We start from the raw sequence: 19,377 nt of genomic DNA, 5'->3' as shown, positions 1-19,377 counted from the left end.
GAGGATAATGGGTTCCTGGTAGCTTCATGTTTAATCCTTCTCAAGTCTTTTGCGGTTAATTTGTGTCTTTTCTTCTCCACACATTTTTTGCGACCCTGTTGACTATTTGCAACAAAACGTTTGATTGTTCTGTGCTCACATTTCTATAGCTTAGCTATTTCAAGAGTGCTGCATCCCTCTGATAGGCATTTTACAATTTTTGTCTCTTCAGTGTCTGTTAAATCTCTTTTTTGGCCCATTTTGCCTGAGATAAAGAAGCTGCCTAATAATTATGCACACCTTAATATAGGGTATTAATTACTTTAGGTCACACCCTCCCTCATTACACAAATAAATACAACCTGAGAATGCTTAAATCCAATTAGCATTCAAGTGTATCTAGCTTGCGGTTGGAAAACATGCATAGAAATAATGGTAGGGTCAGAGTACTCACTTGCCTAATAATTGTGCACACAGTGTATGGAGATTGCTGAAATTACTTGAATTGAGTTAAAGTGCCATTCCACCATTGGATGTATTCTTTGGCATAAAATACAATATATTTTATGACAACATGACTAGACAGAGAAATCTTTTAGCTTCAAAATGATATATCAAGCATAATTTTTTGACAACGACAAGTATATTAATTTTGCGACCAAAGTCACCTACCCTTTTAATTTCCGCGTGGTAGTGAAACGTGATGTCATCGGCAGGTTCCCCTTCTTGTGTACCACGTCACGTGTGACATGGCACAGATTATCAGCAATGGCGGATAGAACATGATTTCCACTTGTCGATTGCTGTGCCGATATTCACCATCGACCGTCTCCTTTGGGCATCACTTGCTATTTTCCTTCGCTTCTTTTCCGAAGCTGACAATCGCGTTCTATCCGCCATTGCTGATAATCTGTGCCACGTCACATGTGACGTGGTACACAAGAAGGGGAACCTGCCGATGACATCACGTTTCACTGCCGCGCGGAAATTAAAAGGGTAGGTGACTTTGGTCGCAAAATTAATATACTTGTCGTTGTCAAAAAATTATGTTTGATGTATCATTTTGAAGCTAAAAGATTTCTCTGTCTAGTCATGTTGTCATAAAATATATTGTATTTTATGCCAAAAAAATACATCCAATGGTGGAATGGCACTTTAAGAACTGTCCAATGCATTAGTAAAACCTGGCAGGATAGTGCTGAACTATCATCTCCATGGAAGAAATGTGGTCGGACAAAAATCTTGACTGACCATGATTGAAAATTTGGCTTCAGTTTGCTAGGGAGCGTAAAGATTAGACTCTGGAGCAATGGGAAAAGGTCATGTGGTCTGATGAGTCCAGGTTTACCCTATTCCTGAGTGACGGGTGTGTCAGGGTAAGAAGGGAAACGCATGAAGCGATGCACCCATCATGCATAGTGGCCACTGTACAAGCCTCTGGAGGCAGTGTTATAATCAGGGGTTGCTTCAGTTGGTCAGATCAAGACTCAGAAACATTCAGTGTACTGAATGACCAGGTTCACATCAATGGATTTATTTTTTTTTTTTTTAATTCCCTGATGGCATGGGTATATTCCAGGACAACAATGCCAGCAGGGCTCAAATTGTGAAAAAGTGGTTCAGAAAGTATGAGGAATCATTTTCACACATCAGTTGACCACCACAGAGTCCTGACCTTAACCGTCATTGAAAGTCTTAGGGATGTGCAGGAGAAGGCTTTACAGAGTGGTTCGACTCTCCCTGTAATTAATGTAACTCTGGATGATGATAAATGTTGTGACATTTCATATGGTTGTCAAAACAGTGCCATGGCAAATGCATGCCATAATCAAAGGTAAAGGAGGTCCAGTGAAATATTAGTGTGCGACCTTTTTTTGGCCAGTCGGTCCTTTTGAAATAGGTGTTACTATAGCTACAGAAAAAAAATTAAGACTACTTGTAATGTTGACCATCAACGGGGTAATAATGACCACTTTCAAGTAGTGTTATAGTAAAGTGTACGTCTCTTTACGCATCTTTTTCATTAGCTTGACATTCGACTTCAGTTTACCACATACGCTGTAAACATGTTTAGTAAAACAGGTAAATTAATAGTTGTAATTTACAGTAACTCTGTATTGATTATATAATATGCTGCTGTAAATAAACAGTAAGTTCCTGGCACTGCTGCCAGAAGAGTAAGATGTTTACACTACATTACTGTACAGTTATTATTTTTTAAATTATACTATGTGTTCAATTTTGCTTAAATTGATTGATTGATAGAATGTTACATCTAAAAAATCAATCAAATTCAGTGCGTTTTGATTTCAAAAGACAACACTTGTACTAGCTTGTACCAAAATTTCTATTCAATGTTAAATTTTCGACAGAAAACAAGACGTGTAACTTGTAATGTCAGTTTTCATGTTAATAATTCACAATGGCTATTATACCCTCAGCATTCCAGAAAGGCTATATTGAAAATAAAACTGGGGGTTTTCATTTTAGAATGACAATCTGAAACTTATGATGCAAAAAAAAAAAGTGAGCAGATACACAGAGGTCCTGAGACCTAGCAACCAGCAAGTTACCAACTTGTTAGCTGTGGTAGCTAATTATGTTTTCACCTCTGTTTGTTTTTTGTTTGTTTGTCTGTTCTCAACATACAACCCCGATTCCAAAAAAGTTGGGACAAAGTACAAATTGTAAATAAAAACGGAATGCAATGATGTGGAAGTTTCAAAATTCCATATTTTATTCAGAATAGAACGTAGATGACATATCAAATGTTTAAACTGAGAAAATGTATCATTTAAAGAGAAAAATTAGGTGATTTTAAATTTCATGACGACAACACATCTCAAAAAAGTTGGGACAAGGCCATGTTTACCACTGTGAGACATCCCCTTTTCTCTTTACAACAGTCTGTAAACGTCTGGGGACTGAGGAGACAAGTTGCTCAAGTTTAGGGATAGGAATGTTAACCCATTCTTGTCTAATGTAGGATTCTAGTTGCTCAACTGTCTTAGGTCTTTTTTGTCGTATCTTCCGTTTTATGATGCGCCAAATGTTTTCTATGGGTGAAAGATCTGGACTGCAGGCTGGCCAGTTCAGTACCCGGACCCTTCTTCTACGCAGCCATGATGCTGTAATTGATGCAGTATGTGGTTTGGCATTGTCATGTTGGAAAATGCAAGGTCTTCCCTGAAAGAGATGTCGTCTGGATGGGAGCATATGTTGCTCTAGAACCTGGATATACCTTTCAGCATTGATGGTGTCTTTCCAGATGTGTAAGCTGCCCATGCCACACGCACTAATGCAACCCCATGCCATCAGAGATGCAGGCTTCTGAACTGAGCGCTGATAACAACTTGGGTCGTCCTTCTCCTCTTTAGTCCGAATGACACGGCGTCCCTGATTTCCATAAAGAACTTCAAATTTTGATTCATCTGACCACAGAACAGTTTTCCACTTTGCCACAGTCCATTTTAAATGAGCCTTAGCCCAGAGAAGACGTCTGCGCTTCTGGATCGTGTTTAGATACGGCTGCTTTTTTGAACTATAGAGTTTTAGCTGGCAACGGCGGATGGCACAGTGAATTGTGTTCACAGATAATGTTCTCTGGAAATATTCCTGAGCCCATTTTGTGATTTCCAATACAGAAGCATGCCTGTATGTGATGCAGTGCCGTCTAAGGGCCCGAAGATCACGGGCACCCAGTATGGTTTTCTGGCCTTGACCCTTACGCACAGAGATTCTTCCAGATTCTCTGAATCTTTTGATGATATTATGCACTGTAGATGATGATATGTTCAAACTCTTTGCAATTTTACACTGTCGAACTCCTTTCTGATATTGCTCCACTATTTGTCGGTGCAGAATTAGGGGGATTGGTGATCCTCTTCCCATCTTTACTTCTGAGAGTCGCTGCCACTCCAAGATGCTCTTTTCATACCCAGTCATGTTAATGACCTATTGCCAATTGACCTAATGAGTTGCAATTTGGTCCTCCAGCTGTTCCTTTTTTGTACCTTTAACTTTTCCAGCCTCTTATTGTCCCTGTCCCAACTTTTTTGAGATGTGTTGCTGTCATGAAATTTCAAATGAGCCAATATTTGGCATGAAATTTCAAAATGTCTCCCTTTCGACATTTGATATGTTGTCTATGTTCTATTGTGAATACAATATCAGTTTTTGAGATTTGTAAATTATTGCATTCCGTTTTTATTTACAATTTGTACTTTGTCCCAACTTTTTTGGAATCAGGGTTGTAACTCAAAAAGTAGTTAAATCTGAATATGTGGCTTAGCGGAGGTATACACTACCGTATGCCCTTCTAGTTAAATAAAAGAAATAATGTGAACACTTTCAAGGTGAAACTGTGGCCGAGGAGTCAAAAAGAACCTAGCTAGCTAACCTAATGATTATACTTCTGAAATACATTAAAAACAGTGCATTTTATTTGTCTCTAGCTAATTTCAACAACTAACTTACTGATTTAACATTTTGAAGGAGAAACTTTTTCACTACTTCACCCCTTCTGACTGAACTGGAATATTTACGATGATGCTCTATATTGTGAAAATGCGGACATAGAGTGGTCATGAGACCTACCGTTAGCACAACAGGATTTTAGCTAACTAGCTAGCTAACAGCAACTAACCAAATTGTAAGCTTAGGTAATTAACTTGATAAAATAGTTAATGAGTGTCTTGTAGGTGAGACTGTTCTAATGGAGTTTAAAAAAAACCTAGCTAAATAAATTTAATCCAATGATTTTAGCAAAAGGGTGGCACGGTAGTGTAGTGGTTAGCACTGTCGCCTCACAGCAAGAAGGTCCTGGGTTCGAGCCCAGCGACTGGCGAGGGTCTTTCTGTGCGGAGTTTGCATGTTCTCCCCGTGTCCGCGTGGGTTTCCTCCGGGTGCTCTGGTTTCCCCCACAATTCAAAGACATGCAGGTTAGGTTAACTGGTGACTCTAAATTGACCGTAGGTGTGAATGGTTGTTTGTCTCTATATGTGTCAGCCCTGCGATAACCTGGCGACTTGTCCAGGGTGTACCCCGCCTTTCGCCCATAGTCAGCTGGGATAGGCTCCAGCTTGCCTGCGACCCTGTAGAACAGGATAAGCAGCTACAGATGATGGATGGATGGATTTTAGCAAAACAGAATTTACTCCTATAGTAAACAAGACATTAACAAAGAGTACATTTTAATAATAGCCATCTAATTAGTGTCTTATCAGTCCCATATCCAGAATATTTATTACATAAAACAGCATTTTTGTTTCAGGTAGCGTGTGTGTGTGTTTCTGGGAGGAAGAATCAATAAGTGTGTGTGTGTACAGTGAGGCATCAGTGTGAGCAAAGGTGGTACCATTGCACTTTCAACTCCACAATGCCACTATGGTCACCACTAATGATCACATGACTTATTTATCAAAGCAAAAGGTCAGATTTTGAGCTAGCCTGGGTCAGGAAGCAGATCCTCCTGGGTAATGTAAAGATGACAGCAGGAGCAGATCAATACCGAGTCCATGTGCTTTGCCATGTATAAAACCCCAGTAGTTTATAAATATCTTTATAAGTTCATATCATATCTCAGCCCGTGACCTGCAGTGCACCATGGTGTGGGACGTTTGGTCAGTGTGGTAAGAGTGTATGTGTGAGTTTTACTAAGAAGCCCATGATACACACACCATCTGTGACAGACAGCGGGAGAAAACTCATAAAGTGGATCACCATGGCAGCCCAGAAACAAACATAATGTGTTGGCTTCTGTGTGCACAAATAAATACTCGACATTCCCCCACTAGATACACACCCACATTTAGAAATATGTGCTCAATACTCCATAGAGCTGAGCCTGCTCTCGGTTACCTTTATTCTCACAGTGTAAACATGACACTGATTAACCAATGGACAATTGCTTTAATTAATCTTATTAAATCAGACTGAATAACCAGGGCAGTCAAACTAAAGTTCAGTTTTAATAAAAAAGGAGCAGGCTTCAGACAAACCAGCTTCAGAGGAATCCTTTTAGCGTCAGGCAGAGCCTTGAAAAATGCTTTCTGTAAAAGACTGAGGTCATGACACTTGTGCACTTATTCATTTGGCAGATGCTTTTATCTAAATCAACCATTCAAGGGCCCCACAGTGGAATTTACAATCTTCTGATCACTAGCTCGGGATTGTAACCACTAAGTTACTGCTGACTTATCCAACTCATTAGGCAGGATTTCAGATTACTTCTTTTTACAAGATATCTTTTGATGGTGCCATGATAGATTACAGGAAAAAGACAAAAGTGCCTGACATTTTATTTGAATCCTTCAAATAGTCCAATGTTTTTTCCCCCATCCAAATCTCTATCCACTGCCTCTGTAGTGTGTAAGTGATTACCACAAACATGACTTCCCTATACTTAGAGAAGAAGAAAAGTCTGTTTACCAAATTCAGTTATAATGGAAGTCTGAGGGCAGATGTTAGACATTCAAAACTGTTTGTCACAAACATGTATTTTTGTAGAACATTTTTATTAAAATCCTTAGACAAAATCGATTTTTTTTTTCAGATTTCACATTTGTTATGTGTACTGTAGTTATGTGTTTTAGTTGTGTGTTTGGATTCCACTGAACCTTTGAGAAATCATAAATCATTCATATTTTTTCCATTATTGCTTACTCCTTTTACTGTATTGTGTAGGACAGTTTAGATAAAACGAGACAATAACTTCTTTGGGAAGAAGTTCTCTTTGGGAAGAAGTTCTCATATCTATCTTGTTATAAAAACTTAATTCTTAGAATGTAATTATTAATCATTTTTACCCCATTTTGTACCAATTTGGTCATTTGCCAATTCCTGTCCATCTCCCTGAACATATGACACCCACTAACCAGGCAGGGTAAAAGCTTGGCACCTGCTTCTTCTGAGATATGTGATGCCAGTTGCCACAACTTTTCAAACTGTCCAGGCTCATGGTATGTTACATGGCAGAGAATGCACTGAGATTAAAGTGCTATCTACCGCCTTCTGCATACATGAACTCATGGATGCCCACGGTTGGTTCGTGTTACTCTGATTGACAAGAGACAGAGCTGCATCATCCCTCATACTGTACGGCAGCACGGTAGTGTAGTGGTTAGGACTGTTGTCTCACAGCAAGAAGGTCCGGGTTTGAGCCCAGTGGCCAACGGGGGCCTTTCTGTGTGGAGTTTGCATGTTCTCCCCGTGTCTGCGTGGGTTTCCTCCGGGTGCTCTGGTTTCCCCCACAGTTCAAAGACATGTGGTTAGGTTAACATGGGGTGGCCTTGAGCAAGGCACCTAATCCCCAACTGCTCCCCGGGCACTGTAGCATAGCTGCCCACTGCTCTGGGTGTGTGTGTGTGTTCATTGCTCATTTGTGTATCTGTGTGTTCACTGCTTTAAGATGGGTTAAATGCAGAGGATGAATTTCACGGTGCTTGAGGGGCCATGTGACAAAGGCGGCTTCTTCTTCAGAGAGAATAGCCAATTTTGCTCTCTTGGATTCCACAGTTTTACTTGCATTGATTTGAGATACAAAATTCTATCAAACCTGGTGCTTTTTGAATTCAGAAGAAAAGATGGCTGTGCTGTTGTTGGGATTTGAACTCACAGTCTCCCAAAGATAGAGTGTATTACTTTTCAGTTGTGCCACTTGGAAGCAAAGGGCTATTATTTTATTCTCATTCCGAGTAAATGTAATTTCCATTGATTTATAAACACAGGTAAACATGTCAATATAAACTCACTGGCCACTTTACTAGGAACTTGTTCTGGATTCTAAGATTCCCGTTCTTGGCTGCAGGACTGGGACCCAATGTGGTCGTCTGCTGTTGCATGCTGAGATGCTTTTCTGCTCGCCACGTTTGTAAAGAGTGATTATATGAGTTGCTATATGCTTCCTGGCAGCTCAAACCGACCTGGCCATTTTCCTCTAAACTCTCTTATCAACAAGACGTTTCCACCCACATAACTGTTTTTTTGTTTTACGCACCATTCTGTGTAAACTCGAGAGACTGTTGTGTGTGAAAACCCCAGGAGATCAGCAGTTTCTGAAATACTCAAACCAGTCCATCTGGCTCAAACCAACACCCATGCTACAGTGAAAGTCACACTCTGAGATCACAATTTTTCCCATTCTGATGTTTGAAGTGAACATTAACTGAAGTTCTTGATTTGTATCTGTATGATTTGATGCATTGTGCTGCTGTCAAGGGATTGGCTGATTAGAGAACTGCATACAACAGCAGGTGGTTGGGTGTATCTAATGAAGTGGCCAGTGAGTGTACATGCGTACAGTACAGCTGCAGTGATCTTGTCTTTTTAATGAGGCTAAAACCAACTAAGTTTTCCTTTAATGTGTTGTATATGGATTAAACCTGAATCTTTCATCTTTGTCTTCCTAATTATTTAGCGCTTAAGGATGGCTACAAAGCCGATGACGGATAGTCTTCTCATGCTGAGGGATGAACAGTGGAAACGAGTGCGCAGCATCCTCACGCCATCCTTCAGCACAGCCAAGATGAAACAGGTAAACTCTCACACCAATTCTGTGTTCTCACAATTTTGGTTATCGAAATCTATGATACGTGAAATCCAATTGAATTGTTGAATGTTGATTGTTGACTCAGTAAATGCAGGTGGGAGTGTATTTACTTGAATGTGATCATTGGTTTGGAACGAAAGTCTTGGTCATTTCATTTCTTGAGGTATAAAGGACTTGTAATAGACGTAGTTTAAACTTCAGTCATTTCATCAGCAGTGCTTTGTGAGGATTCTCCTGACATGTATATTGCATTATAAGAGATCAGATTAACAGCCAGGTGTGCACACCCACACTCAGTGTGGATATTTTATGGTATTGTTTCTTCTAGAGTGTTTGAGCTTCATTGGTTTGCAGAATACTTCTGCAGTGGCTCTGAGCAGAATATGCTTAAATTTTCTGGTGTGAAATTGTAATATAGGATTCTTACTAAAAAGACAAAAGGATCTTTGGTGGAGAAGTATTTTCATAAAGTGTTCAGTTACACAACAATCTGGTAGTATTATTCTTTCACACTGTTTCTAGGAACAACAGTACATACGTATGACAAAGGTCTTATGAGTTAAATACCGTATTGGCCCGAATATAAGACGACCCTGAATGTAAGACGACCCCCTCTTTTCCAAGTTCATCTTTGGGGAAAAAGTTTTTTGAAGACCAAATGTTCATTCATATAAAGCGTATTTATTTCAAAATTCTGTTTAAAATTAGAGGCTTTTGTTTTTCACATTTAAATAGAGGTCATTTCAGTCTCATTTCCGTGAACATTTTTCATAGAAGTAAAAAAAAGAGGCTAAACTGCAGGCTACTAGACAAGCCAAATTAAAACATTTAAATTGCATTAATTCAACAAATTTGTCAGGTTTAGATTGAAAGTTCATAAACTTCAGAATGTCAATGCATTAACTTCCCATAGCCTACGGGTATATGGAATAAATTTGCAGAACAGTGCAAATGCTTTAAACAATGCATTAAACAATACATTAAGGTTTACAATAATAAACAACTGAAACAATGGAAAGGGTAGTTTGCTAAATTACAGCTACTCAGCACAGAGATCCTCAGCCTCACTTTGCTCACTCTCACTGTCCTCACTTTCACTTTCGTTTTTGGTGGCATTTTGTCTAGTCCGCGAATTTAAGACGACCCCCCTTTTTAAGAGCTATTTTTTACAACAAAAACACCGTCTTATATTCGAGCCAATACAGTAATTATTTACAAATTCATGGCAGATGCTAATTCAGAGACTGAATCACTGGCCAATGTTTGACAAACGTACTCAGTGTTCAAAATACCCGTCTGCAGTCTGCATTTTGCAGAATGATTTTCAAGATTGCAGAAGAAAAATTAAACAACCTGCAATTTTGCAGAATGAAAAAATCAGGCTCGGGATTCAATGGTTCTCAATTTAGCAAACTAGCGGCACTGTAAATAAACTGAAACCTGCGCCGCGCGAACCTGACGGCGTTTTCCAGGTCAAAGTTGAGCAATATTTACGTAATACTGACGAAAGGTGACGACAACCAAATAAGGGCAGTTGCCATTTTCCGATGTAAGATTTCGTCACTTTTAATACCCGCCGGGAGGACCCGACAACTACCTCGGCAGTGTTCGGCAGTTTCCGCCATGCATCTCCCAGAATTCAATGCGGCACAACAAACATGGCTCCTAAGAAGAGGATTGTTTCTTCGGGGCAAGAGTCCGACAAAAGCACCAAGAAAACAAGGACGATTTTGTTGTATCTTGGCAAAACCGGCAGCCAGCTTGACTCCAACAACAACAGCAACAGATCGCGCGTCCGTGAGGGTGACAAAAATGAAGACGGTCGCTGCTGACTAGTTCTTATCTTGCATACATATATATATTGGTAAATTGTATAGGTTTGTATATATTGTATTGTTGAATCGTGCAAAATTATACTGATATTATATCCCTTTTGAAGACAGCAACAGTATTTTACCTTTATTCATAGATACTTTTGAATATTTTGTTTTCTCATACCAAGCTACACTAATACATGCTTTGTGTACATGTTGTATTTTTTTTTTACTAGTGCTGTCTTGCCTGTGGTGCAGACTAGCACAAAGTAAAACAGTTGCCCTGTAAGACAAAGCTCATAGGTTCAGTTCTGTAGCTCTCAGTAGTTCTGTAGCTCTCAGTTCTGCCGTGATTAGTTTGTACCCAGTTCTCTGTTGTTAGTTTAGAGCAGTAGTTCTCTGCAGTAGTTCTCAGTTCAGTTCATGACCTCGCACTTTAGAAGCCAGGCAAACACAATGAATCCAAATGTCTTTCCATTTGCCAGTTGGGTTTTATTCCATAATGGCATCAATTCTTTGCATCATTGTAAGATGTAACAGAGTGTAGAATTGAAACCTTGCTTTCAATTTAAAACTACAGGTTGCAGATGCAAACACTGTGAATGAAGTACATTTTGGGTAACAATCTATTGTTCAAGCTTGAACTTAATCTTGACAAAATGTAACATGACGTGTAACATGAAAATGAATGTTTTGTTTCTTGAAGAACAGTTGTGTTCTATTTTTTATTGTGGTGATACCTTTGTTAGTATGTTGTGTGGAAGGATAATGTGTGGGTGTGATAACTAGTACATTTATGAATTAGTTGGTATACTTCAAGTTGTAGTAGCCCGTAGTGTCAGGGCGAGGGGGATGAAAGACCTGTGGAGGTATCATGGAATGATAACTTTGCTGCAGAGAAGGATCTGTGAAGACTGAAATTAAAAATAGTGAGAGAATAAAGAATTACAGTAATGCTATGAGTTGTAAAGCTAGAGATGATGTAAATATAGGCATTATTAGGTTGAGAAGGGTGTAGAATGGAGGCTTGTGTATTTGCAGAAAATATTTCCAAATTGCAGATCAAAATTTTGACATTCTGCAATATTGCAGAACACTGGAAAAAAGTATTTCGACCACTGTGTCCTGCAGTATATGCAGTGGTATACTTGTTGCTCGGCTCATTCAGGGACTCGAACACGGCTAATCAAAAACAAAGAGGGGACACCCAATGGCAGTCATCTACTTATTATTGTTCCTTTGCACAGTATTCAGTAGATCATATAGCTGCATTTTGTATGGGGTTTCACATATTCTTCATGTTTGAAGAAGTTCCTCCAGGTTCTCTGATTTCTTCACAACTCCCAAAAACATGTTGGTAGACTCTGAATATGAATGAGTGTGAGGGTCCTGATCAGGATAAAGTGATAACTAAACAAGCAATATGGCTGCCTTTTAATTAGCATTTGGGTAAAAGCAATAGAGCAAGTACGTGCTGTTAGTTCAGCAGTAATTAAGCTATTCCACGAAATCGAGTTGTACATGAGCTGATATCAGCTATAAGCCATGTACGACAAGACTGAGTGGAATAACTGTTTTATTCTATCCACATTCACTGGATTTTGAGAAATGGGGCATTTTTATTTTCTGCAAATTCAATTAATTAAAATTTTATACCAAATGTCCGACAAAATAATTTCCGCTTAGAACCGGTTTCCATTTCTGGTTGAGAGTACGTCATGTGCATTTTGGCTGCCGCTTCTCATCGGAGCTTTTTATTTTATTTTCTCTCCTTTTTTTTTTTGTTTGTGTGTAGTTTGATGTTTGTTTTTGTTTGAGTGTTTTTGTCTGCCGGTTGTGGTGCAGCTCCAGACCTGGTTTTGGGCATCGGTTCCCTCCAGGCCTTGGTTCACTGTGGGTGATGCCTGTGCTCCTAGTTATGGAGTGCAGGGAGCTTGTTGCTCATTTTATCATCGTGGTTGTCGAGTGTTCTGTGCAGCAGTGCTTTAGTGCTTGGTGCGGTGGCGTCACGGTGGCTGTGCAGACAGTTTGGGACATACCAGCGCTCTGTGTGGCGGTGCGTCTGTGCTCGCTTTGTGGATCCATGGCGTGGTGTTCTGAGTGATGTTGCCCAGCGGCGGCGCGGCAGCTGTACTGGCGATGTGGGACTTGTTTTCGTGCGCCTTTTGGTGGGACTGTGGCTGCTACACCATTGGAATGACATCCTGACCTTTATTTGGTGGACTTTTTTCCCTATAATTGTAAAGCAACCTTGGGTTTTGAGAAAGGCGCTATATAAATTGAACTTCTTCTTCTTCTTATTATTATTATTATTATTATTATTATTATGTAAACAAACTGGTGAAATGACAGTAGCACTTTAGGGAAAAATGCTGTTATAATAATTCTTGAAAAATAAAAAAGATGCGTTCTTACCATCAAATACTTTTATTCCATATTTTGTTGCTTTTGTTGTATTCATCTTCTTTAGTTTTTTTTTTTTGGTGGTTGGCAAACCAACTTAAAGATGCATTACTGCCATCAACTGGGCTGGAGAGTGGAACAGGAGATATTTGAGGGGGATATATACTCATCTCATCTCATTATCTCTAGCCGCTTTATCCTTCTACAGGGTCGCAGGCAAGCTGGAGCCTATCCCAGCTGACTACGGGTGAAAGGCGGGGTACACCCTGGACAAGTCGCCAGGTCATCACAGGGCTGACACATAGACACAGACAACCATTCACATTCACACCTACGGTCAATTTAGAGTCACCAGTTAACCTAACCTGCATGTCTTTGGACTGTGGGGGAAACCGGAGCACCCGGAGGAAACCCACGCGGACACGGGGAGAACATGCAAACTCCGCACAGAAAGGCCCTCGCCGGCCCCGGGGCTCGAACCCAGGACCTTCTTGCTGTGAGGCGACAGCGCTAACCACTACACCACCGTGCCGCCGGGGATATATACTATTTCTTTTAAATACTTAACAATTTTGGGGGTTTTGTTTTTGAGTAGAGTTTTTAATTAGTCTTCGGTTGGTTCAGCAACACGCTCTGCCATTTTGTTTTTCTCTATTCACGGTATATGAGCTGATATCCTAGTAGTAGAGTAGCCAATCGGGGGGGGGGATTGTAGAGTAGGAAATGGGGGAAACCATGACCTAATGGTTAGAGAAATAGCTTTGGGACCAAAAGGTTGCTGGTTCGATTCCCTGAACCAACAGGACTGCCTTAAGTGCTCTTGAGCAAGGCACCTAACCCCCAACCGCTCCGGCAAGAGTAGTGGCATACCTTATGTCTGGTTAGCCGATGATGATGATGTGATTATCATTTCGGGCATTGAACCTGACCAACTGAACTGAGCCAATCAGAGCGTGTGAATGTGGCTAGAATAATAAGAAATGGCATAAAAGACAGAATGAATGAGACAGAAGTAGAACAAAACAAAAACATCAACTCGGCTTCAGTAAAGCCACTGATATCCAACATAAAAGATCAGCTTTGACCTGGGTTTCTGAATCAAGTCCTGGAATCCAGCACAGTTTGGTGATTTCCCTGCTGTAACACAAAAACTAAACCTGGTAATTATCTGGTGAGTTGAATTTGGTATTTTGTAAGCTGGGGAAGAACAGAACTGGTCTCGAACACCTCAGGAATCCTGGCAAAAGTAATTGTAAGCTGAGACTGCCCAGAAAGAGTTGGAGTGAAATTTGTGTGATTTATAGGGCAAGATTTTTGGTTTCATATGACTAAAACACTTAAGGTTCATTAGTTATTCTCAAACAAATGCGCTCTCAGCTCTTTTAATTGCTCTGTTCTTGAAAGAAGAGCCTTATCATGAAAGTAAACAGACACTACAGTGTTTTAGTTTCTAGAAAGCTCTCTCGGATGATTCTCCTTCATCAGAGGAAAAGGGGAAGAACAGATTTTCTTTGTGTATTTAAATGAAAAATATTGCTTTCCTAATGTGCATGAAATGGTAAATATATGACTCGTGACCTATAGTTGGAGAGTGACATCAGATAAGGTGACATTCGAATTTGGTGACATCAAGCGAGAGAAAACCGCAAGCGTTCGACTCAGTGTGGAGTAGCATGGGAGAGTGAAATTCTGGCCACAATGTAGCAATGTCCTAAATATTTAATGACCTCATAAACATCTTTACTGTCAGCACCAAACCCGAGTCCAGGCATGCAGGGCATGTTTGTTAACTTAATTACAGCACACAGAATATTATTTTCTTTCTCCTGCTGCTTTTAGACCTGACCACACTGTAGAACCAGAGCTGACGTATTAAAGTATATAATGATAAAAAGCATTTTAAATCAGGAATATTAAAGCAAGTTGAGGCTTTGTTTTATGATGTAAAATCAAATTTAAGCTCATGGTATTGTGGTTTGAAGGACTTTGCCACAGATCATAGAACAGTTTCTATTATTATTATTATTATTATTATTATTATTATTTCAAAGAGCAAAAAAAAAAAATTAAAGCATTTAATGTTTCCATTTAAATAGCTACAGGCAGGACACTGATGCTGCCAAAAACACCTTCAGAGAACCCATTTTTGAATCTAGATAATACCTGGGAAGTGATGTGCTAGCTTTATGCGTAATACTTGCCTGCATTTTTAATGTTAAACCGCAAGGACTTTGACGTATTCGTACATGCCTTGCACCCTGTATTGATTTTCATTAGTTGTGTTGGAGTCACAGGAAGAGACAGAGGATGCTATTCCTGTCATCCTACATCAGCTTCTCTAGTCTTCTTCATTTGCCTTCAAGCCCAGCACTGATTTGATATGATGCGCACATCCTGTTCTACCACATGAACATACACGTAGCCACGGCAAAGTAGAGGCAATGAATAAAAATTATTTTCCATTCATTATTTTAATTAGGAATCTATTTTGAATTGATGACGAATCTTGAAATCTGCCTGAAGGAACCAAGGCTCTGACTGTGTACACCATCTGAACAGACAGGTTATCTCTCCACACAGCTGTGTGTTGCAGACGGGATCACATTACGCACCTCAGAACTCTGTCGAAGTGACTACAGTACATGGAGTATTTCAAACATCTAACATACTGTTGCATTTCACAAGTAGCTGAGGAGATTACACATTATATCGGTGTATGCACAACAACCACATTCACTCTGCTCACATTCACTACCATTATTGTAAGTCACACAACAGTAAACCTGTAATCAAGGCCACTCACTCAGGCAAGCTAAACCAAAGAGGAAAAAAAAAATTGCCATCTACCAGAAAGGTCGATTGCTGAAGTCAGTAACATTTAGAGTTAAATAGTTCAAAAAGGGTTTTTGTGCCCTACTCTCAGATCTCACTTTTCAAGCACTTAAAAGCTGTCAAACTACAATATAACTAGCCTACGGTTCACCGAATGGACAAAAATATTGTTTTGTGGATGCATGTTGTTATCTGTAATAGGGTATATATGACTGTGAGGGGACGCGGAGATGACGTAGACAGCTCTGTGACAGCTGTTCCCACCAATGCCACACCGGGACCTCCCCCTGCTAAACTACGGCAGGACCCACTCTTCACTAAATGTGCCATTAACTCCCGAAATCCCGGCCAATCAGTCCCCAAAATTATCGAGTGGGTAAGGCGAGGATTAACCGCCGCCTTTACACTAAATTTCTCCCCTCGAAATAGAATGTGGACTGACACTAAAGGGTAATTGTGAACATCCCCGTGCACACACAACACCTTCACCAATTGTGCTCTCCCCAATGCCTCGTCTTGCACCAGGCTTTGGTGGACTGAGGTCTGATTACAGCCGGAGTCCACCAAAGCCTGATACGTATCCCCTTGGACACTCACCGGTATGCGATACGCTCCGGCCGGATCGAGGGCGGCTCCTTCCTGGCGGGTCGAGGATCCGGACCACCGCGCCCACCTCCATTGCTGAGCACTGATGCTGGAGGTGCCCCGGTTCCCTGTAGCGCCAGCAAACCAGCCTGGGCTCTCTCTCTGCACCGGTGCTCTGGGGCTCACTCCCCTGAGGGGGGGAGAGACAGACACGGAAGTGGGAAATGGGAGGGCACCGCGGGTGCAGCGGGCCGGCTGGGGTGGAGCCGGGCCCCACCTCCGTGGTGGGGGAACGGGGCGAGGACGAGACACAGGAGGGGGGGTAGAGAGAGAGAAGAGGAGATCTGTGATCCTGCCGTGGGAACAGCTGCCAAACGATCCTCCACCAACTCGATGGCCTGATCCAGCGACGCCGGACGATGGCACTGGACCCACTCCGCGGTTCCGTCGGGGAGTCGTGCAATGAACTCAGGGCTCGACATTAGCACTTGCCCGATGGCCCGCCGGTGTTTTTTACGTCTTTCGGGCCAGTTCGGGCCACTAAATTTGGCCAAACAGTGGCCCGGGCGGGCCAGTACGTTTTCGATACAAATTAAATTTTATTACTCATATTTTACCCAGAATTGTGAAGAAATTGTTTGTAAAATGCACCTTTTCGATACGAGGTCCGCCGTCTTTGTTTACGTCACACTCCGCTCCGCGGCAGGAGTGTGTCGTCTTTGTGCATCGTCGGAGATGTTCGGCGCTGTTCGGAAGCGGCATTTTGGTCGAGCGCCAGATCGAGGAGAGAAGGGCTGAGTTTACCAAAGTCTCAGATGACCATCGGGACACACTTAGTGACACCATGGCAGCAGGATGTGCACGCATTCAGGGCTCAACATTAACGGTTGTCCGCTTTTCCGGGACAAGTGATACTTAATGTCGGACAAGTTCATCGTCTCAGTTACTTGTCCGATCGGACAAGTGCCAAAATACGCCGATATTCGGGTTACATATCAAATTTATCAGTTTATTCACATGATTCCCGAAGCATCTCACTCGACATATTGTTTTGATGAATCGCCGGATGTTTCTATTCGGAAAGAGCGATGTGCGCATGCGCAATATTCCACTTGCGAAACCGGCCAATACTGCTTCGTGTATTTGAGCTGAAAAGTAAACGGTCGTTTATGATTGGTTTTAATCGTGTCATACACGTGGATTTGTTGACATTTCTGTTGGCGGGATCATTATTCAATTGTATATTTACGTTATGTGGTAATTTCCAAATCTTTGAATTGTTGTCGATGGTGTTCATTATATAGCCGAGCGTGTGTGGCTGGGTGTGCTGGGCTTGGAATGTGCGCCTGCATGCGTGTGGACTGACAGGGAGTGAGGTAGGAGTGGGGAAAGTTATCTATGAAATACCAAGCTGTCAAATGGCTGCTAATTAGGTTACCGGCTGTATTAATTAACTAATTAGTAATGGGAGTTTAGGAATTTGAAACAGGGCTCTATAATTTAGATATAAATTATGGATTATTTGAAATTATATTTTTTTGACCATTAAATACCATACAGGAGCTACACTGAATAATTAGACAACAGCAATTAATCAGTGGAGGATATATATTCAAAATTAATAATTTAAAAATGAATATATATATATATATATATATATATATATATATATATATATATATATATATATATAATTTTCTGGTTTTCAATTTCTCAGAATAAATTAATGATTGATGGAGTCCAACTGATGGAGCAGAACTCAAGGGTTGATAGATGAAGATGAATAGAAACTTTATTTGTATCCATTCATCTGTGAGTCAATAGAGGTGTGGAGGTTTTCATAATGAGATATATTATCTTGTCATTTGATAACTAGATTTCAGTGTATAATAATCAGTGATTTACAGTATTAATCAATTTTGTTATCAGTTGTTTTTATTTGTAGCATTGTTATTTGTTTCTCTTGTCCAAACTAGTGATATCTCAAGTCATAAATTTTATGATAATGTTACTTTTTGTGATATTTGTTACTGAACTGCAGAGTACTGATCTGTGTATATATAATGGTTAGTGTTTCTGGATCTCATAGTACAGTTATTTTGTTCTTAATTTTATGTTCATAATTTCTACTCTATTGGGATATATTGCTTCTGAACTTCAGCATAATAATTGGTGAATTATGGTATCAATCAGTCTGTTTTACTATATTTTTGAACTTTTGCCTCAGTATATCAAGTATTGATTACATTTGATTCATAGATATTATGCATATGTTGTGAATTCGGAAACAAATGCCATAAAGATTGTTGGGTTACAAATAGTTTGTGTTTTTTTTTTTCCTCAAATATTTCTTCGGACAAGTCAACTTCACATTCGGACAAGTAAATTTCCTTTCAACTTGCCCGACAGGACAAGCGGTTTCAAAAGTTAACGTAGAGCCCTGGCATTTTAGATGAGTGTGTGGAAGAGGAAAGCTATTGCACTAAACTATAAACCTTAAATTGACTTTATTGCTATTTCAGTGCAGTGCACATTTTCAGAAGCAAAAACATTTTATATATTTATTTCAATTTGATTTGACTGTTTTTGAGTCCATTGCTGGTAATTTGGACTGAGTTACTGTCTTTTGTCAGTATTGTTTTCAGGTGCAAAATCAAAATATAAGTTGTGATTATCTTGAGAAGGCTCTTTTTAATTTTAGGGGGCGGTCATTATTTATGGGGGGGCTATGAATTTATGGGGGGGGTGTCATGAAAAAGTGACACTACTTTGTACGGAGATGAGGAGATTATTGCCTCCTACAATTTACAGTTATACCGGGCGTGGATGTGGGCAGGATTTTCCAAGATGGCTGCAACTGTGTTTGTCCTGTCTTGTTTGGTCCCTGCTAGTGTGAAGGTATCACTCTTAAAATCAGTTTTTCTTCCGTGAGAAGTTCAATGTGGATTTTTTAAAGTATTGGTCAGTGGACCATTGAACTATTGAGGAGTTTACTCATTTTTGCAGCAATTTTCAGATTGATTGACTTATTGGACTACTCAACCACAGTTTGACTCATTTTTATGGTAATTCTGGAACAAACAAATGGAAGGGCTATAACCTGTTACATCCCCGGTTACCACCTGATTGACTCGGCTGCTCTATCTCCTCCACTTGCTGTAACCTCAATCTACTGCAATTTCCACTTGCTGTAGCCTCCATTTGCTGCAGTTTCAG

At 40.3% G+C, this 19,377-nt stretch overlaps 1 protein-coding gene across 1 annotated transcript in view; it reads left to right on the top strand.

Moving 5' to 3' along the window:
• tbxas1 (thromboxane A synthase 1 (platelet)) overlaps window positions 1–19,377 on the top strand; it is a 207,744-nt gene that overhangs the window by 108,593 nt on the left and 79,774 nt on the right. The window contains exon 7 of the mRNA XM_060923669.1: window positions 8,396–8,512. Within this exon, the coding sequence (XP_060779652.1) occupies window positions 8,396–8,512 (117 nt within the window). The remainder of the gene's footprint in view (window positions 1–8,395; window positions 8,513–19,377) is intronic.

The sequence above is a fragment of the Neoarius graeffei genome, chromosome 6 (genome assembly GCF_027579695.1).
Source record: "Neoarius graeffei isolate fNeoGra1 chromosome 6, fNeoGra1.pri, whole genome shotgun sequence".
NCBI classification, from domain to species: domain Eukaryota; kingdom Metazoa; phylum Chordata; class Actinopteri; order Siluriformes; family Ariidae; genus Neoarius; species Neoarius graeffei.
Note: the sequence above shows the minus strand (reverse complement) of the source record. Positions and strands in the feature narration are given on the sequence as shown.